At 32.4% G+C, this 24,311-nt stretch overlaps 1 protein-coding gene across 1 annotated transcript; it reads left to right on the top strand.

Annotated features, from left to right (window-relative positions):
* Positions 1-956: 956 nt before the first annotated feature.
* Smp_012720 (putative coronin) lies at positions 957-23,831 on the top strand (the record flags this gene model as incomplete). The annotated part of the gene is made up of 9 exons (XM_018793660.1): positions 957-959; positions 1,100-1,288; positions 4,935-5,193; positions 8,569-8,744; positions 11,190-11,306; positions 12,497-12,601; positions 17,108-17,416; positions 21,307-21,573; positions 23,643-23,831. The coding sequence occupies 9 exons, from the start codon at positions 957-959 to the stop codon at positions 23,829-23,831; spliced, it is 1,614 nt and encodes a 537-aa protein (XP_018648150.1).
* Between the last annotated feature and the right edge of the window lie 480 nt (positions 23,832-24,311).

Here is a 24,311-nt window from a genome sequence, read left to right as displayed (position 1 = left end):
TCGTCCTCTCACTTTCGTAAATAACACCCCTGGTGAGAGAAGGAAGTGAGTAGGACTTCCCTGACAGTGGCTGTATACGCATAGCCATGTGAAAGCATTTCGAGAGGGAGAGCGGACTCTCCACACTCTAGGCCATATCGAGGCTATCGCTTAACCACATCGTATCATTGCATATTATCAATTGATAAACATTATGTACATCAATTTTTTAATCCCTAAACGTTTTCCTACTACAAATCGAAAAATTTTTATTCAGAAAACACTTGTTCGATAGTGTTCGGCAGCCCTATTTTCCAAAAATTTCTTGCTTTCAGGTATAACACTAAGTATACATAGTGTCCGTCTCAACGGAGATCACTTCAAAGATCTTACCACTTTAAAGAACCGGTTTCAGTACCCTAAAGATATTTTGCGCATGTCGTCCTAACGGCTACCATCGTGAACACCTTTTTTTTAACTCGAATGCGGAAAAAGGATCGGTTACGATGGTATTTGTTGAGTTACGTGATCTGACGCAACCAAGCTGAATTTTAATTAGAAAAGATATTCCGATCTTTTTTAAGAACTATACAAAATTCAGTATAATTGATGCTGACTTCTGTTTTAAACATTATCTAATAACATCTCAAATCACTGAGTTGTGTGATCTTTACAGCTCTAAAAATCTTTAAGTTGTTGATTCAATTTTAATTAACAATTTGATACTGTTTTTTCTATTCTTCATTAGAGCTATAACTTATTGAGTTGAGACTCATTTTCTAAATAGTTGGTCATGTGGTTCAAAACATCTCTACTGACTGGGTTTAAGTAACCAAATAGTATGAAATTTTAGAAAGTGCTGCGTATAAACCAGTAAACAATAATATATATGTTTGATGTATTAGTTTTTACTGTGTTCTTATGACAACATAGATGCTTACAAACTGTGCAGATCGTTGTTCTTAAAGTTCACAAAAATGGTTAGTATGCCAGTCTAAATAACTTAATGTCTCAGTAAAATGACTTTGTTGGTTATCGATTACAATATTTTCGAATGTAATAAACCATTGTAAAATCAAAGTTTTATCCTTGGCCTCGTTTCTCACTTTATAATTTTCAGATGTTTATGCGCCGGAGTAAATTTAAACATGTCTTCGGGAAACCGTGCAAGAAAGAATGCTGTTATGAAGACATCCGAATAACGAAAAGTAGTTGGGATGCCCGTTTTTGTGCTGTAAACCCCAAGTACCTTGCGATTATTACCGAAGCTGCGGGGGGCGGATCATTTCTTGTTTTACCTATTGAAAAGGTAATTTCCTTTACATTGATTATCATATGTAGATAAATTAAGGTACATCTTGTTAATCGTTTGTTCAACCATCGTGTTAATACTCTTGTTTTCTCCACTAATTCTAAACGCTTTGGTCAAAAATATATTTCGATAAATTCTAATCGGTGTATATCTTGAAGCAAAAGTTATATTGTTCAGATACTAATTTTAATTAGAAGGTCTATCTTCTCGCCTACCAAGGTTAGAAAAACCTTGCAGATTTTTGAGTCATCATAGCAGATGTGGCTCATACTCTGGTACAGTTTTTCTCAAATTTATGCGGATCATGCGTGTTCTAAGTGATTTAGGCTGGTACTATCCTTGTTGCTCTTCCTAACCCCAGATTAGTTTGTATAAAAGAAGTCATATTCATATTGTTTTGTAATAGTCGTAATTTCCGACTGTTGCTGCTACCTTGACGTGGTGGTCGGGCTTGCCTATCATGATGAACCAATCGAGCTATACTGCCTGGAACAATCGTTCGTCAAGGTCCCACTATGCCAGACATGTCGGTTGAAGAATGGTAAGACTAAAAGCAGCAAACCCAAGGCCCGAGGGCAAAGTCTTACTGCTAACTGTACAGAGGTGTGACGGCATTAAGGTGTGTCTCTCATAAAACCATCATAACAGCGTTGCTGCCTTCCCACAGGGCAGGGTGAGGTTAAAATAGCTCGACACTATAAACACACACCTCGCTTTATCCCACGAGTTTCTGTCTCCAGCGGTAAGGTCTCCACAAGTATGGAGCTAACACAAAAAGGTCGTGTGTGACCGGCCTCAAGCAGTTGTCCCTTGGGCACTGCGGTTATGCTCTCAGGTCACTAAGAACACTTCTAACCCGATTTCCTTTTCAGGTACCTCTAGATAAAATGCTTCCACGTTATGGGCAACCGGGAAGTGATAACCACCCTCATAACTCTCACAACACTCAAGACCGCTATATACATAGTCAATTTCCCCCTTCCATTCCTATTATTCCTCCTACCTCGTCTATCAACTCTAAACTTCCCCCTCAAGTGTCACCACGACCAACGATTCTAGTGTGTGAAATACTATCCCAGGTCTACTGAAACCTCGCTCCAAACTACACGTTGGAGCCTTCAATGTACGTACGCTATGTCAAATCAGCTAGCAGGCCACCCTGGCTAAGACCCTAGAATTTTGTATCCTAGTGTGATCATTCACTTGACCTCACCTTGCCAAAACGAATAGCCGATAAGATACATCCTCCGTTTATCTGGGGATCCGACCAAAATAGCATCGAGGCGTCAAAATCATTGTGTAACGACCATAGAGGGATTAATTTGAGTAACATAGCATCGAAAATACTAATCTCAAGAATTATTGAGCGCCTAAAAAAGACTTGTGAACATCAAGCACAAGAAAATCAGGCTGGCTTCAGACCTGGTCGTGTCCACATCGATCACATATTCACCAATAGTGTAAGCGTATACACTCTTTGTCTTCCCTTAAACCGTGAGGTTAAAATTACTTTATACCTTACTCTCTACGAGCTAATTCTTCCCTTTATATCATATCCTTATGTGCAATCTTTTTTTTATATATTATACTCTCTTTACATTCTCTATCTCTTCACATTCCCATCGTTATTGTGTGTCGCATAGGTATTGGGTTCCCTTTTGTACCAATATTTGTGTTCAAATAAATAAATTGAAGTAATTTCTATGAATTCGGTGTTCATCTTGTTGTGCTAATGTGGTATGGCAACTTGGACTGATGCATATATGTGCTTTGTTCTACATTGTAGCTGACTGACTGAACAGCCGTTATTGTTTAGGTGTGAAAATCGTCTGTTCAAGTGAAAGATGATTGGTCAAACCTGAAAGACTTAATAATTTTTGTCTTTTGATTAGGGTTTCTGTAGAAGTCTCAATTTTTAACATGTAATCACTAATATTCTAGGTTTCACTTGATCATCTCTTAAAACTAAAGACAAATTTAATTTATAATTACTGGACTTACAATTTCTATTTAAACAGCAAAAACATGAGAGTCAGCGACGGGATTTCTTTTCAACTTTTCAGTGAAATAGTCATCTTAGCATCATCACTACTACTTGCCTTTAAAGAAGAAAATTCTTCGTAGTTTTGTGTAGATTCATAGTGTTTTTGCCTTGTTTGAATACTTCAAACATGTATTTACACTAGCTGGACGGCTTTAAATATCATCGTTCAGCCATCTTGTTTGTGTTTAAGGACTCCTGAGAAGTAAAACTATTGTCTTGTGAACCTTGGTCTTCATCGGCTGTCAACATGTAATCGACTTAATCAAACTCTTAAAGGGTACTTATAGTTGTTTGCTGCTTATTTTAAGGAATGTGGTAAACAATATTTTAGGAATCAGGATTTAGGTCCTATGACTGGTCACTCTATTTGGTATACCTGTTACAACTATCAATGGGATATTTATAGTTTTGAATGCCAGAAATTGTCATTATTTTCTGGCCATTACTAATAACATTCAATGAACTATTAAAGCCCAAGAAACCTATTCAGTAATCCTGTCCCTATTGGATTGTAATTGATTTTTGTCGGCTGTATTATTTATAATCGACTATTATGTTATATTTTATAAAATATAACGTGGGTTTTTCGAAGAGTTAAAATACATTACTTCAAGTAAAAGGATTAACACACACACACACTACAAACGACTGCCTACACATGAGGTTCACTCAAGCGACATTGTAAATATGTTCATTACTTGACGTTTTACTCAACAGTTTCCACAATAATTGTAAAATAATATATTAAAACTGAATGCCTTTCGTCTTATAAATGCCCTTCATTAAATTGATTGATACCTACTCTAGTTAGTGTTTAGAACAAATTTAACTATTCTGATTGTATCATTGAAAATAAAATACTTTGATACAGTTTCGGGTTTTACGTGGAAGCTCAACACACTGATTGTATACATAAGTTGGCTTTAGGGTGATTGTCAACTTTCCAAACAAATACTCAATATCAACCGTCATTTAGTGTTCTTGATAATCTGATTAAATTGATATCGTTGTGTACTTTTATGTTTAGTATAGTTGAATACCATCTGAAATAAATCATGGATTAAAGCTTTATGCTCCACAATAAGGAATATTAGTAATACGTAGACTATTCACAAGCCATTTAAGATTTTTAATATAATCTCTTAACTCTTCAATTGAAGAGACTGGTTAAGTTATGATGTTAGTTAGTCTCTGAATACATGTAGAACATGATTTTACGTAGTGAAGTTGTGAACCCACAATTTAAACAATTTAAACTATTATAAGATCTGTTATAGATTAATTGTACATCTGAATTCATCAACTTTATTCTAATTAACCAAATTAAACAGTTGATTCTCATGTAAGCGATTGTTATTTAGAACGTAAACTTGAGTTTTTAGGGAAATTATAATTTTTATCTCCGGACTCTTGACAAATTGATGAGTACGAACTGTGGTAATCTTCGTCGGTTGTATGCCACAATCTTCACTTATTGAAACTCCTTTGGATAAACAAGAGTTCAGGATATGCTTATGTTTATTTTAATACCTTTTCTCCTTTTTGGATGCATGCTTTACGATTATTGATGTTGATTTATGTAAATATTCACTTGTATAGGTGGGTCGGGTAGAACGTGATGCTCCTCTCGTTGCTGGACATACGGGAAGTGTATTAGATATACAATGGTGCCCACACAATGATGATCTTATTGCCAGTGGTTCAGAGGACTGTACTGTGAAAGTTTGGCAAATCCCAGAAGGTGGACTGTTACCCAAAACAAATCTGACCACACCAGTGGCAGATTTGGTATGTCATCAGCGCCGCGTTGGGTTGGTTGTATGGCACCCAACAGCTGAACATGTATTATTATCTGCAGGTAAGATTTTCAGTACTACGCTTGAAAATTCTTATTACTAAAAGGTATTTTCTGTAGTCATTACATCTCTAAAATCACAAAATTCGTTCTCAAAGTTCTAAGAATAACACAATATCAAGTAAACAGCAATTTCGAGAAAACGTGTTGGTCATATTATCTTTGTCCACAAAATGCTTAAGCTGCATAAGGGAGCCTTTCAAGGTCAATAAATGACGCTTTACGTTTAGTAAATTAGTAATGGTAGTGCTAATGAATTTTAAACTCACATGTAATGAGATTTAGCACTTGTTTGCAGATTTATTTATAAGAGTCCCTGAACGTAATATTAATGGACGGACTAAACTCGTTTGTATCTAACAGGTTATATAGTTTTTATCTATCCTTTGAGTATTGTACATTAAAATGAAGTTCAAGTTACTAATCAACTTAAGTGATGAAAATAATAGCGACAGTACTAAAGTATTAGAGTGACCTCAACAAATATACGACCACTTTATCATAAATTATCAAAACCAAAGTATCTCCTGAATTCTTGTTTTCTAAATCAGATATAAAGGAGTATGTCCCAAAGTTTATTGAGATTAACTTGAAAAACACGCTTTATTATTATTATCATTAGACTTTCATCTGATTTGTAATTTTTTATACCGTGAACTAATAAGATATACGAGTACTTATTTCCCTTTTCTCACTGATTAGTTCTGGCCACTTTCTACTTTTAACTAATCTCTGCATTCCTAAGTGGTTTCTAAAACTGAATAGACAACATATTTTGTAATAATATGATTTGTTTGAATAAAGAAAGCTCTCTCAAAGTCTAGCATTCTCTTTTTCCTCAATACCTACATCATTGTTTCTGTCATAGTATTAATAGTTCTGATTCATCTGTTGTCTAATATTTTTATTACATCTCTTTGATATATCTGCTATCACTTGTTCATTTCATTTCAATTCAGAATACGACATAACGTCTACAAATCTGCAATAATATTACTACACATTGTACATACTCAAAACAGTCGGTCAGTGAAAACCCACAAAGAGCTTTACACAAATGTCCATTAGCCTAAGTTTCCATGCCACATCGCAACAAGACGAAATTATGAATATCAAAGTAGTAGCAGTAGTATCAGTCCTAGTAAAAAATATATAATGAACAGCTTGGTTGATCATGTATTTACTAATAGATATTTGGATATTTACCTAAGTTGATTTATCAGGTCGTTCAATAAATTTGTGGTTTTTATTTTGGTAATATAAATAATTTTTACTGTAAGTAGTAAATATATTTTTACTTAATTTATTTAAAACTATCAATTCTAACCTTGGCATGGATACCCATAAATTTTTACTGTATCTTGTTATACCATAATGGATTAGATAGCATAGTTGTATGATATGTAAACGTTGAAATTCAATCGGTTAAATTTTACAGTATAGTTAAATTCTTCTTTACTGTCTAGAAAGTCAAAATAAGTTATTGGTTTATTGGTTCATATATCTAGCGTCAATTTCAAATGAAGTTATTGTATTTGTATGAAACGACAGCTTGTTTTGATTATAAGTGTTCACAGCATCGATTTTCATCTCATTTCTGATCTATATTTTATCTGATATCTTAGTTACAGAGTTCTAGTTATTGTCAAATGTGTTGTTGTTGTCATTTTTTTCATTGCGTTATGCACTCTTTTTTTTCTGTCAAGTAAGTGAGAAATCAGCTATAAGTTATATACTTGTTTCTCCATTATCAATTATATCGATAGAATATAGTCAGTGTAAATAAAAGCTTCTTATCAGAAGCTATGGGTTAGCTGTCAGATAATTTAAATTCTAACCACTGCGTTGAAGTATTGCACCCGAACGCACCTACTTTATTTTGGCCACTTCAGCAGTAACAATAACTCACATAAAGCGTGTAGTTCAAAGCTAAGTAAATAAAATTGGGTTCGACAAATGAGTTAAAGTATCATATTTCTGGAATTCATGCTAGAAAGCTTTCTGTGGTGATTTTTACGTCAAATTATTCATGATACATGTGGCATTATTTTTAAACGTACATCAGTCAGTCATAATCAATGCAGAGCGTGGCACATGTTCATTGGTTTAGGTGGTCACATCAACACAGCGAACTCAAATTGTCAAGATAAATACCATACTAGTGGTAATGTTAGTGATAGTGAAAATGATTAGGCACAGGACATATTTAGAGAAGAAACTCAGGATCTAAAAAAAAGAGGAAACTGGGTGTATCTGTGTCAGTGTGACAGATCCTGACCCATATCACTCAACGTCTTCAACTACTAATCGCATTACTTTCAAGGACCTAAACTAGGAAGTCTGCGTCTACCAACATAGCTCCGGCCAGTAGTCAATAGTTTCATAGATTTATATCACGCCATTGTCCGACCCCCTCCATAGCGTTTTTCCAGCCTACTCCTTTACTAGCTGAAATTTCATTTCGAGAAATTAGGTGCTTGCATGTGCATACCACATTCCAGCCACTTCAGTTGATGAAAGCTCTCAACCTTACCAAGTGATTTGCCATATTTGCTTAGTATCCTATGCCTAATCTCAACATTGGTCACTTAGTCGCTTCACGATGTGTGAGCAATGTTTCTAAGGCCCCTGTAGTCAAGACCTACGGATGTCTCCTGCTACCATAGAGCATGTTTCGCCGACACAGTAATGCTAAGTATTTTATGACGATAGTCTACTTATTAGATTATCATAAATAGCTGAATAATTCAAAAGTTATCACCATTGACTGATGTGTGTTGAGTAACTGGATAATCGTTTCACTTATCTGAAGAGCTGGCTCACCTTCGCCAATCCTATGATTTTTAATGAAGTGATAGAGTTCTCTATCGTACATAAATGAACATTTATTAAATTACATGTTTTAAAACCGCTAACTTGTTTCATGGCTATGTATTTTTTCGTCTGTTCTTATTTGTGTGAAACCTGCTTTATTTGGTCCCTTTATTATCTAATAAAAGCTTTAAATTGTTCGTATAGTTTGACGTGTTAATCTACCTTGCTTGCTCAATGGAAATTTATAATTTTATCGGTTTTATCTTTGTCTTGTATGCAACAAACTGAAATCTAGTTTGATTTTTTAGTTTTATTTTTGCGTAATTTACAAGTGAATGGTTTGTCTGCTAAAATAACTTCTCATAGTTCTTAACAAAAGCTATAACGCGTTTACCTTTTGGTGTTTGATGTATTTCTTTGATGGTCTAGTTGTGGCATTATATTATTCGGGTTCCTCTCTATTGCTCATATTCATTGCTAAAATAATATTGACTTAATTACTATTGCGTGTTATAATTTTTAATACCCTTGTTTATGTGTTTGCCTAAACTTTAAATTAATTAGGTGCTGATAATAAGGTGTATATATGGAATGTTTCTACAGAAGAGCCATTGGTTGAAATAAAATTCCCAGATATTGTTTTATCTGCTTGTTTCAATTATAATGGTTCTCGTTTGGTTACAACTTGTAAAGATCGGCGTACAAGAGTGGTTAACCCACGTACTGGAAAAGTTATTGTTGTATGTTTCTTTTTATTGTATTTGCTATAACTTGTATATTTTAATGACTCAGTCAGTTTTTGTATAACGTAATATGTTTTTCTAATAATTTTGTTCTTACATGAAATATAAAATTATGTCTATTCACGGGAACATAAAACGACCAAAATTGATAAAGAATAAAAGAAGACAGTTAAATTAGAAGGCGTGAAAACTAGATTTCTTTCACCTTTATGATACTTCTTGCTGGTCATAAGACAGACGTTCGATAAAAATTCATAACCGTGTTAACACTGTTATTCTCAGCCATACTAAACAATGTTTTAATTCATCATATTGTCGATTCAAAGAGTCTTAACAAATGAGCAACATATGTTAACGCAATACAGTTATCTTCGATTCCTCTGAGCCATGTCACAGTCATCTGTCTGCTTTTCCCACTATCAGTCCAAGAATTAGCGAATAGTACTTAATATGAAAGCTACCAAAACAACATGTGTCAAATGTATACCATTATACTAAATATTTTAATATACCAAGTATATTAAATACCTGGTTACAGCAGCAACAATACAGACAACCTACAAAGTAAACTGTTTACAAAACTTATTCAAAGGCGTGAAAACATATTGCAGTATCACCACTGTATGCAGAAATGGAAGGAAATACTTAGTGGATATATTTTTACGGAAAATAGCTACCTATAAAAAATATTCCAGAAATGTTTATCAAATCCACCATTTAATACAAAATTATTAGCAAAAATTATTCAAGGGATAACTTAACTCCATATGAAGAACATCTCCGAGATCACAAACATTAGGATCATTTGGAACGGGTATAGCCCACAAGCTTACAAAACTGTTCCCCTTTAATATTATGTGAAGCAAAGAACACAGCAACAGAAAAAAACAAGGCGTAAACCGTATAGATAATAAATTGCAGCAGTCGCGATAAATACCATACAAAACAAAGTGACCACTCTATATGTCTACGTTTACACAGACACCTGTTAGCCATTAAATGCCACAACATACTATTTATATCTGTCGACATGAGTAACACATCACAGTACCAGTGCATATGAACATAAGTTCAACTCCGAAAATGTTGGAATATTTAACGGTAAAAACACAAAGAGTTAGCGAATCTTTGAAGCCCTGGCACTCCACTGAAGCACCAATCAATAAATATCGGGACCAACCAAGTCGATAAGCCAATAAAGGGAGCCATTAAAAACTGCAAGGTCAGAGATCAGATCAGGAGGGAAAATAACCAAAACAAAGATGCAGACAACGACCACACAGTTATAGACAATAACCACCAATGTTCCTGATCAACATAAAAAACTGTTAGTTTCATTTGCAGAGATATTTCAATACCTCACCCCTCTTTGAAGTGCATGCTGATTGTTATAACTTGTAGCCTTGTGTCCTATTATCATATAATGTAATGATACTGCCAATTAGAGAACAGTGACTTATCGACCGGACCAATGACTCATAAACCCATACAAGCAGTCTAGAGTCCTTGTCAGTATTTCTTCCCGCCCAGCCCTGCCTGTTAATCCAGAACACAAATTTCACTGATGATGTTGACCAAAACGACAATCAGTACTACACAATCAAACCATCCAGTTCATAAAACACTTCTCCAATATATATCCAAGTCTATAAAATCTTTGAAATGAAATTCGTTAAATGGTCAGTCACTACTGTACCTAAGCATACGTTTTTATGAACTTTAATTTTACTAAAAGTTGTTGGAACGAAATACGCATGGTCATTTTACAGTAACAATGACTAACTGCAACGAGCCAACGAACTTCCTTATTAAGTGAAGTTTAAGACCTAGAATCTCATGGCGTAACTAGCGGTGGAAATAATTCACTTTGCCTCCTATACTTGTGTATATATCCGTTTCCAGGACAATTATGTCCTATGTTTACAAATTGGGTTGGTGTTTTGGGCTTAAGGCGGTTTTATATGTCTAGAAAGTATGTTAGGGCAACAAATCATGATTCCAGATCAATGACAGACTTGAGGGCTAGGATTCTGAAAAAACAAGTATCATGTGATTCTGCTTTAATCATCAGTAGCCATGTCGTCGGTCTGCCGTCCTCTGGGTTCGAAGTTTACATCGAACATGTTTAGGACTCAGCGTTCCATCCGAATATCCACCTGTTTCTGTTTGGTGATTCTAGAAGTGTTGTAGCTCCCCAGTATTTTTTAAATATAATTAAGTTTTACGAGATAGCTTTTATCAACATCTTTTGTTTGTTTGTTGAAATGTTTACACGCAATAGTTTTATTGTTTTAGAATGAAATGTGTTCTATCTAATTGATATTATGGCATGGGTTTATAGTGCATATGATTGTCATACACTTCATGCTTTGTAGCTGAAAATTGTGCTTTTGTGCTGAATAATAACTATTTATCTCAATGCATGCAAAATTTATTTTATAGGAAGGTATTTGTCATCAAGGCACCAAACCACAAGAAGCTATTTACATTAAAGACGATCGAATTTTTACTACTGGTTTTTCACCAATGAGCGAACGCCAATATGCATTATGGAATAAAGTATGTTATGTATTGCTTTTCTGATACCTTGCTTTTTTTGTTTGACAGCATAACTTTTTATGATAAAGTTGAAATGTTTCTTTCTTGAAAATTAGTGCGATTTCAAAGAATACATACTGGCGCATCCTTCAAAGCTGTTCGGAATTGTGCATTAGCTGAGAAAGCAACCGTAGAGAAAAGAGTCAATAAAGCCATTAGCTTTAAAATTATCTAAGTTTTCCAGAACAATACAAAATATAACATGTATCACGTCAGCTTTCTCACTAAATTCCTCAATTAAGATTTCCGTTTTCCGAATATAAGTTAATCTTACCGACTAGTATCACAACTTAATCCCAGGATTCCTAAAACTCCCTTCACTTGGATTATCCAGCGTAGTACACGATGATATAAATTTACCGTTACTCCGTAATTACACTCTACGCTGCTTAGTCTTTCTAATGTAAAGAAAAAAATTTGGTTTCTGCATATTTTTCGTTTTGTTTATTCGTTTAGCTATATAGCGTAACATAGTTCACTTTCCGTCTATACTCAGTGACATGACTTTTTTTAAAAATCATATGGGTAAACTATTTGTACCTTGTACAGTTTTCGTCCATATTGTTCAAAGGATCGTGTTATAAAAATTTTAATCCCATTCTGAAAAGAGAAGAGATTCACAGCTTATGTTTTAAATATCTAGGAATTCAAAGGCTAATGACTGTACAATGCTTTGACTACATTCGTATTTTTGTAATGATAAAAATAAGGGTTTCTGACAGTGAGATGCGCCAACTCTTTTGTTACAATATATCCTCCGTTAATTATGATTAAATTTTTTTTTGTATTTCTGGAATCCTGGCTACTTAAAAATCGTAGAAAACATATTCAAATGCATAATATTTGTTAACTCCTTCGACAATCGACAGAAGTATAGCTTGTATAGCGAACCTTATTTGTAATCAGTATAGTTTATTCCTGGGCTTCTCCTAGCGTCATTGTTTTTCGCTATGGTTTAGTTTCCACTTTTTTATACCATTTTCCCATCCACATAGGATTGTAACAAAGTTGTGAAGTGTACCAGAACTTTATGTGAGTTTTGATAGAATCACATCACACTGGATAGTTACCATGAGTTCTACTTAATAGGTTGAATGCCTTAATATGTTCACTTGTATGAATTTTACTAATCACTTAAATTGTAATTTTAGGACGACTTTAACGAACCTTTACACATTCAAGAACTGGATACAAGTAATGGTGTAATGTTTCCTTTCTATGATTCAGATACCAATTTGATATATCTTTGTGGAAAAGTAAGTTATACTGTCGTTCCATATAATATCTAATGTTGATTACTTATTGGTAGTCTTTTAACTATTTAACCGCTTCCAAATTTTTCCTAAATTTTGAAATTTTCATCATCTCTGCTCGTACAATCATTTGAAATATTTGAAAGATCTGAATATTGTGTCCTTTTACGGAATACATGTCTTTTCTTAAACTGTGGCACTATGGATTACATTTCCCCACCACATGGTTCGAATTATGATTTACGTAATAACTTATTTCCAAGGTGTAATGTAGAAAAGATTTATTCAGTTCTATAGTTTGTTTTATTCAGATAATTACTTTCATTCTTTGCTCTTGCTCACAACTTTTGTTTACTTTGTAATGAATACTTTCTGTGGCATTTGAAAAATCCTTCGCTTTAAACATTCTATGAAACCTACGAGTGAGATTGTTTAACTTGTTAAATCAATTCTAAATTTTACAAACAATATGATACCTTATGATCGCTTGGTCATTCCTTTTCCAAAAAGTGAAGTGGCAAGAATTAACACAAGTTACTCATTTTCATCATTCGTCTTTGTTTTTATGTTCATAAGGTACTTCTCTAATACCTCTTCTGTACAATCATGTAGAAAACAAAAGGTAACCAACAAGAATCGAATATTGGTTACTTTTCATTATCTCCCGAACTTCTTTCCTCTTGAAAACTTACATCCAAAGGAAAACATATTTAATTTATTTACTGCTATATTTCTAATGAATTGGTCGTTGTCTCTGTCTCTGTGTGTGTTTATCATCAAAGGAGATAGAGAATATCTGGTTTTACATCACATTTATCTTCCGCATTAAACTTTATATCCTAGTCACATGTTTTTTCCAGCCACGTGGATGCTATAGGTATATGTGTACAGATATTACTTAAAAGCTTGTTATCAAGACCCGTTTTACTTGTTTTTTCTACGTCTTCTAATGAAATGAAAGTGTGTTAAATCGTTCAGATGATTATTAAAAAATCTTGCACATGATTTTGATGGGACTTAAATCTGACAGATTTGTTATTGCTTTGTAAAGCATTTCTATTAAATTTCTCCTCTCGTCCCTGATTCCGATATAATTGCATGGTTAATGGTTCTGGAATGAATATATATATATATATATATATATATATATATATATATATATCCACTCATGTATGAAATACAGATTCAAGTATTTGGTTATCAGTCATATTTTAAATATTGTAGGCTATTGATACTTCCAGGCTACTCTAATCGAAATAGATGTATAGTAGACCTTGAATCTATTGGTTGCAAACTAACTACTTCTATACATGGTCGAGCTTCATTGAGTTTTAAATCGTTTCATTAGAACTCGTTGTCTGTTATTCTATCAGGAATCAGTGGAAATTTCGTCTAATCTTTGAGGCACATGACATTTATGAATAGGTTCTTATTGTTCATCACATAAATAAGGGGGCACCAAATACTTATGTGCCATGCAATAACAATGAGGCCAGTAACAGTTGTCATTGATTTGTGTCAGGACTGTGATACTGCCCGACTGCCTAAACCGAACCAGGTGGTTTTCTTAGGGAGCCACACCCGGAGCCTTTGACCTAAGAGTCTAATACACATGGCAGTGGAGCAACGTAAAGATGTACAGTCCTACGGTAGCCGGTGACCGACAATTGGTTCATACGCCATTTGTTCCCTCAGGATACTTGATTTTTTTAATTGTTCGATTCGGTTGTTTGTCTTGAAAGAGTTATTTCCGGGAGTGTTTGATGTAACTCCCCATCGTTCTGTGAAATGAAATAAAATAAATATTAACTTCTTAACATTTCTGCTGTTGTGTACATCGTTTCTGCTTCTTAGAATATGTTTACCTTATATCCATTTTGATTAAGTTTGGTCTGACTGATTAACTGAATTGAATATTTGCTGTTGTTCAGTTAATTTCTTACTCAGATGTTCAATTGTAGAAACTTTACATTTGGAACATTTTCTCAACTGAATTACTTGCCACATTTACTGCTGCATTATTCTAATCTGTTTTACAATATATCTTCTACTATTCATTTTGTGCTAACATTGTATGGCAACTTGAACCAACGCAGATCTATATTTGGCTCTACTTTTGATAATAACTAATTAATTGACTAACAAACTTCAATAAAATTAGAAAGTATTATTTATTCAACTGTAACGGCTATCATGATAGACGCCAATTTAGATCAGTGCTCTGTTAATGCTGCTTGTTTTTTTATTTACTTATGTGAATGCCCCTTTATAATAAGGTTTTCCTTTGTTTTTTTTCTTCTTTAAATTGTAAAATCATGTGTACCAAAACAAAATCGGCATATATGATTGCATATTGCTGTTGTATTCTTATGAGTTAGTTAAAAAGGATTATTTATTTATGGAAAATTTACAAGTTTGTTATCGCATATATTTTATGGTTAAAAATAATCATAAATTTCAATATTGGTTTGTTTTTTTTCTTTGACTTTTTCATTAAGAAGTTTAACGTTTTTCTTTCTTTTTTCATAAATTAATTTTTACGGCCATATTTGGTGAACTATTCGGTATTTTTTCTTTCTATCCACATTCCCCCAGTAGTAAATTAAGAATAAAATAATCTAATTCGCGGATTGTTTATCTATTCTATCCACCTACTATACAACGGTAATTAATAATGATACTTGTTTAAGCCCAAGATAAAATTTGTTTGTAACTTATGTGATTACTTCATACAGTAGACAGTGTAATATATATATATATATATTAAACTGCACGTTCGAATCTTGCTCCAACCACTCAGATTTAGCCAGTGAATTAATATTATTGCTAACCCATACAGCAAATCTGCTTAAAGCTAGTTATCTCAAGTTCTAAACGATTTTATCTAATTATTCAGGCTCAGATTCTTACTAAAACAAGTAGTATCTCGGAGTTATTTAATAATTTAAACACTAATTGGATTTTGCTAAATCAATGTCTATATCTTTCGACTATTTTTTTTCATATTTTGGAAAGGCAACATTAATCGCTGTTAAAACATCATGTAGTTTTTTTGAATTATATTTCTTATAAATACTCATGATTTCGTGCTAGATTTTACCCACTCACTTAGTCATACGCTTACTATTTTTCCTCAAGTAAGACATGCAGTGACTATTGAGTCATGTCCATAGTAATCTTAGTCAGTAAATATGTGTTTTGTTTAAAGTGTATGTAGGAATTTTACTTACGATTGCTGGTAGATATGCATGTTTTGCTTTGCAGCGGAAAATAATCAAAATTTAGAAGTTACATCTACTACTTCTGTTTTGCCAACCAGATACTTTCACTAGTCCTCCTATATAAAGTGTGTCTAAAACCAGAATATATCAATTTGTACTTGCTAAATGAGGTATATTATATTGTTACCTATAATTAAACTGAATTAATAGCATATAGTGCATAATATATTGTTAATAAATGACTAAATTGTTAGTAGTCGAAATGCGAAAACAATATTCGATGCTAATTTTTTTCGTGTAATTTACTATGTCTGTAACAACAAATGAACAAAATTAAAATTACTGTAAATATTAATGTCTTTATGTGTAAACGTTTATTCGTATGTATTCCCTATCGTTGGTTGATTTTCTGATTAGACAGGCTGTACAAAAATAGACATATGTTCACCTGACAATAATGGTCTTAAATTGATCAGTCTTTAGTATCATTTAAATGTGTTTTATTTCCAAATCAATAACCGATTGCACTTTTTATAGATATATCTGTTCTTGAGTTTTGGATTTTATTTTCTCGACTATTCACTGTCACAAAGTAAAGTTTATGAATGAAAATCTTTCATTGATATGGTCTGTTTGAGAGCAGTAACTTACCCGTTAGCGCACTCAACTTTGGACCATCGGGTCACAGATTCAGATTTCACTTCATGTATTTTTTTCTCAGTTAGATAATTTCATTAACCTTTATAAATATGGTGTGGTTCAAAGCTAAGCCCTTAATAAATGACTGACATCATAAGTCCAGGTCTATGAAATTCATCGTTCCACATCCACATAAATTACTTTTCACTGCGAAATGTACTATGACAAAATATCAGTATATAGGGTTTATGAAAAGCTGTGCTGTGCTTTCTGGTTTTCACATTTAAGCGCTAACCACTCCAGTGATTCCTAGCTTCAAGTGGTTGTTTAATTATAATGTCATTGACAAGAATTACAAGATTATATATATCAATGAAATCTAGGTAATTGTTGATTCCTACCTTAGGTAAAATGATATGTAGGCTATTCTACACAGATTTTTTCAACTAACGTAGTATTTCTTTGATCGATAAGGGGAATATTTGTATTTCACAGATGTGTTGATGTGATTTACAATTTTCATGAACAATCTTGCATTAAATTCTCTAGACTGCTAATATTTGGATTTGGTTTTAGTTTTTTTCAACTATTATGGTTTCTAATCATCAAATTTTAAATTACTTCCCTTGTTTTTCATTTGTAAAAACAGGGTGATAGTACAATCAGATATTTCGAGATTACCGATGAACAACCATATGTACATTATATCAATATGCTTACTAGTTCGGATCCACAACGAGGAATGGGTTGGATGCCGAAACGAGGATTAGATGTAAATCAAAATGAAATTGCTAGATTTTATAAATTACATGCGAAAGGTTTATGTGAAGTTATCCCGTTCACTGTACCTCGGAAATCAGAACTATTCCAAGATGATCTTTATCCAGATACAATTGGTGATATGCCTTCCTTAACAGCTGATGAATGGATGTCCGGTAAAGATGCAGATCCTATTTTAGTGAGTTATTTATTAACTTTTTCAATAATGTATACCATAATTTAGCTATCAATATAATGTTGAAGATTTTTTTTTGAACTGTGGTCCCAAATCACATAGTGAAATTCCACTACACTTATTTTAGTGGCGGGTCAATAACACTGTCCTATTTTACACTGTGTATGAGTGGCATTAAATTTCGTCTCTCAACATATCTATGACCAAAACTATACATTGTTTTTTCTGCACCGTAGACCTTCCATTCGTTTTTTGACTTAATTACATCGAGTATGAAGACGGGTGGTCACTCGTGACAATGATGGTGGTTAACCTAGATAGGAAGTCAAATGAAGATTAACAATATAAAAATTGTTTAATTTCAGTGCCTGAATCTTACTATAGGGTACTTTAAGGCTCTAATTCTTAAAATTTAACCAATATGCCGTCGAACAGTTTCAAGCCATATCATTTTCCTTTACTTTTTATTGTTTTCTTCAGATAATCTCACTTTAAAATTAATTTAGTCAGTCGTACACAACATGGAACTTAACAAGTGTGTATTTATGTAACACTTTTGGAATGTGATGTTATTCTAATCTTTACATTTTTCTTGTAAATTGACTGTTGTTCATGTTCTAAATTTATTGAATCACGTATGGAAGTGCCGGTTGAAAAAAAAACAAAAAAAATTAGTTGAACACTTCAGTTAAACTCTATACTTAACAAACTACCTTTAAAAAAGCACTTATTATTTTTTGTAGATTAAATCAACTTTTTTTGTGTTAGTTTCAATATTCTTGAGACAAAACTGGTTTTTTATTGTTCAATGATGATATAATTTACAAAAGTTGTGTGATAAAAAAGATAATTAACTGTGTGAATAATGATCTCGATTGATTACGGATACAAGCAGATTTATAAGTGATATGACCTCATGAGTGACCTTAAGTCCATTGTCTTAAAATAAAGTTCTCTTTATTCTATTTCACGGTAAAGTCTGTTTACTGATAAATAAAATGACTTGTTTTAAACTACCTGCATTGTGTCGGTCGGTGCAATAATAATATTAATAATTAGTTATAATACTACTAATGATAATAAACGTTATCTATCTTAATAAATCGGATAAAAGCTTCCTGTATTGACATATAGATATTCAAATACTATAAATAAATATTCCCTATGCAAATCGATACTATCAATCACTTTTCGCTTCCTATCGATTTCTAATCGCTTATTGATTCTTGTACCGATCTGTCTACGTGTCAAATTTAATCGAACGTAAAATTAAATAATAGCTTCTTATCCCCTATTATTTGCCTTCTCTGTTATATACATACTTATACATAATCTAGTTGTAATCAGTTAAACTTGATATCATGTTATTATTATCACTACTGTGTTTTTAATATTGTAAATTTCCGCCACACCATATGTTCGTTCTATGCACATGTACAGGCATATATTTGTATACAATACTTAATATTTTCAGTCTATATAAGGTAAAATACTTTTCATATATAGCTAAATATTGTAACGGTCAATCTCCAATTGCATGATTATTTTGAAGTTGTATAAACACACCTATGTAACCTGACTGTGTGTTCACTACTGGACAATTGTCCACATATTTTGCGTCTTCACGTGCTGCACCATAAATGAACTAACTTTTATGTACGTGAAGGCTAAAAATCAGCTGTTTTTTGTACACGCTTTTATAGTACGTATATCTATAATATATATAGACTGCCAGTTGCTTAGATTCAGTGGGAGATTGCAAATATATTTTGTCCAAATTTTTTACATTTCTAACTCTAATTCTACTGGCCCATAAACTATTCTTTTTAATGAAATCTACGTATGTGAATAAATGTTTATTTCGCAAATAATCTGTATACACTCCCACATTCGTATATTCTATTCACGAGGACATACAATGTATGTTTTGAAGTTTTTGTTTAATCTAGTATTTGTGTATGTTTGGTGTTGCGAAAACAATTTTCACAACTCTTTGCTTATTGATCCTTCGCGTTTTATTATTATTGCTCTTGGATCCATAATTCAGTACAAGTGCACGTGTCTGTTTAACAGTATGTTTTTCAACTATGAACAGTGCTGCTTTATTATTGTTTACACCGTAGTATTTTATAATTAGTTAAGGACTTCAATCTCGTACAAATAAGAATCGCATAGTAATATTCAGTGCTTTTGATTCAAACTGTCCCTAATTATCATTTCTATTAGTTAGCACATTTACTTTTCCATCTTATCTCGCTTCACTGTTACATTAGATCTATTTTAATATATTTGTCACTCGCCCATCACTCTTGTCAAAACTCAGCATTTATTTTTTGTATCCCAGCTTATCTTATCGTAAATTAAAAGGTCGGTGTTAGGTCCTATATTCTTCTGACTCCACAGTGGTTTATTAGTTTTTGTACATCATCTTAATATTTGTCGTTTATGTGCATTTGTTTGAAGAGTTCAAATTTTAAAAATAATAATAATGTATTGTAATTCGTTCATAGTTCATCTGGTAATCATTTTCTCTATTCAGTTTTTGTAATGATAGTGACTAGGGTTAAGTACGTAAATTTTTGTAGAAGTTAACATTTAAATTTTTTTTTAAACTTAACTCATTCTATTCAATCTATTTATTGTATGAAAATAAAATATAAATTAGTCTACTCTTTTTACTAGACAATGAAGATATCAATCAAACTCTTTATTTATTCAAATAGTTCTAGGGTTATATTCCTTTCTATTAGTCAATCATAAACATTATAGGATATGAGATATATATGTGCAACATTTCAGTTACTATACATTATTATCATTTATGTAAAATATTGTCAAGTACCTTCATTTATTTGAAAATATTTACAAATTTTAAGTTAAACAAAATTAGTAAGATTATCACTAAACGATAAGTTCATCTTTCCTTTTTTAAATCTTCATTGGCTGTGTATAAATTACTAAATATAAACAGCTAAACATAAGTAAATTGGGAAAAAAATGAATACAAGTATACTACCGTATTATGAAATAATGTTAGATCAAAATAAAATACAAATATCAAATAAGTAGTATACTTTATAGTTGATAATGAGATGGTGGAGAAGATTTGTAGCTCAGGTGGGTGATTTTGATGGAGTTTTGTTCTCTGAGCTAGATGGTTTGTCCGTGGAGCTTTCATCGTTCTTCTGAACGACATCATATATTATAGTTGATAAATTAAAAGCGATCAAAATTGAAGTTTTAGCTTTCTCTTTTTTTAAAAATAACATCTCTTCGTAAAACAAATGCTATAGGTTCTTGTATATTGATAATATTTAATCGCATCTTGAAATAAATAAATATACTTACAAAGTCATTTTATTTTGTTTTAATAGTTCTGGTTCATCCATTGTATGGTAACATTACCTTGCCTTGCTCATATATAGTAGAGTTTAGTATGAGAGAGATGAATGACTTTGGTTGGTTATCGTAGTTTATTAGTCTATTTGTTTCAAAGACTTTTAAATATGTCTAGCTATGAGCTATTTCATGTAGGGATTTTTCAGTTTCAGATTTAATAACAGCTCCTAAAACACAGAGAACCTAACCCTAATTGCATACATAGTGGTGGATCGCTCGATATTTCCGCCTACGTATAGTCACATTTTCATTCAATCGATTTGTTTTCTCTCAAAACATGGGTTTAATAAGTTACTGGTAGAAAAAAACATACGTATCCTTACGATTAGGACATGTTGACTCCTCTTGTAAAAATATAAAAGCAATATTAATGGTCGAAAGAATGTGAGATTACTGGTCCCCTTAAATCAGAGAAGTTTTCACACAATTTTTTCTTGTTTCAATATTTCAATTATATCATTTCCTATGTTTTGTATGTTATTTTGATTTTGTAGATATCTCTAAAGGAGGGTTATGTTCCAAAGTCGAAACCGAAAAAACGTATTGGGAAGGTAATCGCATCCACTCCAGCAGCAGATAAAGAAGAACAAGATTCAAATTTGACAGTTCCACAAAACAAAGTAACATCGCATCATAATCAACAACCTGGCTCTAAATCGCCAAATACTGAAAATCCTCCCAAAGCTGATCACTTAGATGCAAATCGACAACGATTGACTAAGAGTACTCCACCTAAAGATATTCCATCTTCTGAACCAGTGGTATGCTTCATCATATATTTTTTAATGGCTTTTTAGTTTTTATGAGTCTTGTCTGTTTCACATTGATGACCTATTTTTATATATACTTACAATATTTTTTATTAGTAATTCATATGCGATTCTGATGTGACATTGATTATTAATAATCTAAGCTGTCAAAAATTTATAGCAGTATAATATTCTGCCTATAAACAAGTAATAATCGTTCATTACGTGTATCGCACATTAGCCTAATCCCCTTAGATTAGGATTAGACCTGCGACACTTCTTAACAATGTTTAAATATCAATAAAAATTTGGAAAATAAAATAGCGGTAATATAGAGTCCGTAGACAAAAGAAGTATGTACTAGTAAACCGTCCTGAATCTAGTATGGTTGAGAAGTCAATGGTTTTACACCATTTTAGTCGATCTTTAACTGTGTTACAGTCGACCTGTGAGGTATGTTTTCTGATATTTCGGAAACTTTAAAAAAAAACTGTTGCCGATCCCGACTCAGATCAGCAATTGGCGATATTTTGTTTCATCTGATCACTTCAGTGTTATTCCTACTTCACTAATTTTTAATGGAGGGTGATCACCCACCTATACGTGTAATGCATGTCTCGACTGCCTCAATCAATAAATGCTCACAAAGAAATACTCTTATCTACGGCATTTAAGTTAACATTATTGGACACTCAGTTGTTACACAACAAACTGATTATTCTTTTAGTCGAGTAACTTTAATCTTCTTATTTTCAACTTCAAATCCCTTGTTTTATAGCTGTGTAATTTGTCATTGCTGCTCTTTATATTTGCTTTTTAGTGGGAACTCATTTAAATTCTATGAATAGTAAACATAGTGTTATTTTACAAACGCTAACAGTGATTCTGCTTAAAACAACACAAGCTACTGAGTTTTGTGAATAAATGTTAAATCTTTCTTGTAACAAGAACCATGAGTGCAGCTTTCTCAATTTGTGTTTCCACATGACCTTTAATATTTTGTGATTGGTTGTTGTCGCTTTTAATTTGCCACTTTTTTGTGCGTTTCAGTGTTATATATATATATATATATATATAGAAAGAGGGAGATGTCCCACTTTGTTGTTATCTAAAGAAATATCAAGTTTTCTTCTGGCTTATTTTTTTATTTCTCTTTGGTGGGGATTACTATTAAAGAGAATGTGCCAGTTTGCCGCCTATCATTTGTACACAGGGATTACTGTAGGCCAAAGCAAAGCAAATTCCAAAATAAAACGTGTTTGTTTTTCGTAATGAAACATTATAAGCAACTAATTTTTTTTTGACTGATAAAACCTTTTTAACCTTTTTTGACTGATAAAACCTTTTTAACCCAGTCATTTATTTCCTTCCATGTTGTCTAAACGATTTTGTAATAAATATTACTCAATGATCACCACTCTAAGTTTTCCGAATTTCAAAAATATTAAACAAATTTAGATTTTCATTCAACATGTTCGAAAACCACATATTTTGTCAAACATCATTTATTTACTCTCTATTTTTTTTTAACTAATTGGTTTATAAAATCATTTGCTACAAAATGACATTTCACTAGTCAGTATTTTTAAAAGAAAACTAAAAAACAAAACCGACATTCGATAATAATAGTCGTTGACCTTACAATAATTTCATACCCTAGATTCCCTGATCTTCTGAGTTTTTAGATTCACATTTTATTTTTCAAATTCAAACTGACACTGTAGTTCGTAACATACTCCCATAACAATGTAGTTGAAACAATTAACTGACTCACTTATTTCAAAAGTTGCATATATTTCAGTTGACTGAATCTCTGTACCAGTGAGCAATGAATGACTCAGTTATGGTTTGAAATACATACATGTGATTGCTATGATACCATAAAGATTGATTTTATATTTTATTGACTCTTGTTTTAAGCTATATCATTGGTGATCTTCGTCTTATCTCTTTTAAATTAGAAAATAAAATAATGTTAGAGATTAATTAGTAAGTTTTCGTATCTGTCATATTATCTAATATTTTTGTATTAATTCCATTTTTTCTTTAAAACGACTTCATTTTCCCTTCTTCCACTTTAGAATGGTATTTCAACCGGTGCTTGTCATGTAAATCACACTGGTATTCATCATCTCATGGAAGATATTCGCAAAATGAAGATAATTATTAAAGGTCATGAAAGACGTATACAAAATCTAGAGGAACGTCTAGACTTGACCGATAGTGGTGGTGATTGTGTATCTTCCATGTCTGTTAGCTCAATTAAATAACTGTACACTTACATCATTCATCAGGCCTACAACAATACCCCCTTTTCATCTTTATTATTATCTGTTATATGCTACCAGTAAGTTTACTAAACACTGTGTAGATCATGTCATATTTTTCGGATTGAACAAAGCAACAATGACAATTAATCTCACCATCATATATCCATTGCATGTACTATTCTGTAAGCTTTTTTATTAGTAATAAACATTATCAGAGAAGAAAACAACTTGTCTTCCATTCACTGTAACCAAAATTAAAGATACAAGCTCATTTCTTTATCTCTATGATCAGCTCTTTTCAGTCTTACTCTTTCCCCCTTTATTTATCTGTGTGTATGTGTAAATCAATTGATAATTGATTAGCTGTTCAAATAAACAATACTTCTTAGCATTTATTAACAAAACAATATATATATATATACCCTTTGGGATTTTGCCTTCTTTCTTGTCTTTTCTCTAAAGCATAATGTGCGGTTTTTA

Source organism: Schistosoma mansoni, chromosome 1, assembly GCF_000237925.1.
Source record: "Schistosoma mansoni strain Puerto Rico chromosome 1, complete genome".
NCBI lineage: Eukaryota > Metazoa > Platyhelminthes > Trematoda > Strigeidida > Schistosomatidae > Schistosoma > Schistosoma mansoni.
The sequence above is the reverse complement of the archived record's forward strand: the minus strand, read 5'-3'. Positions and strand labels throughout refer to the sequence as shown.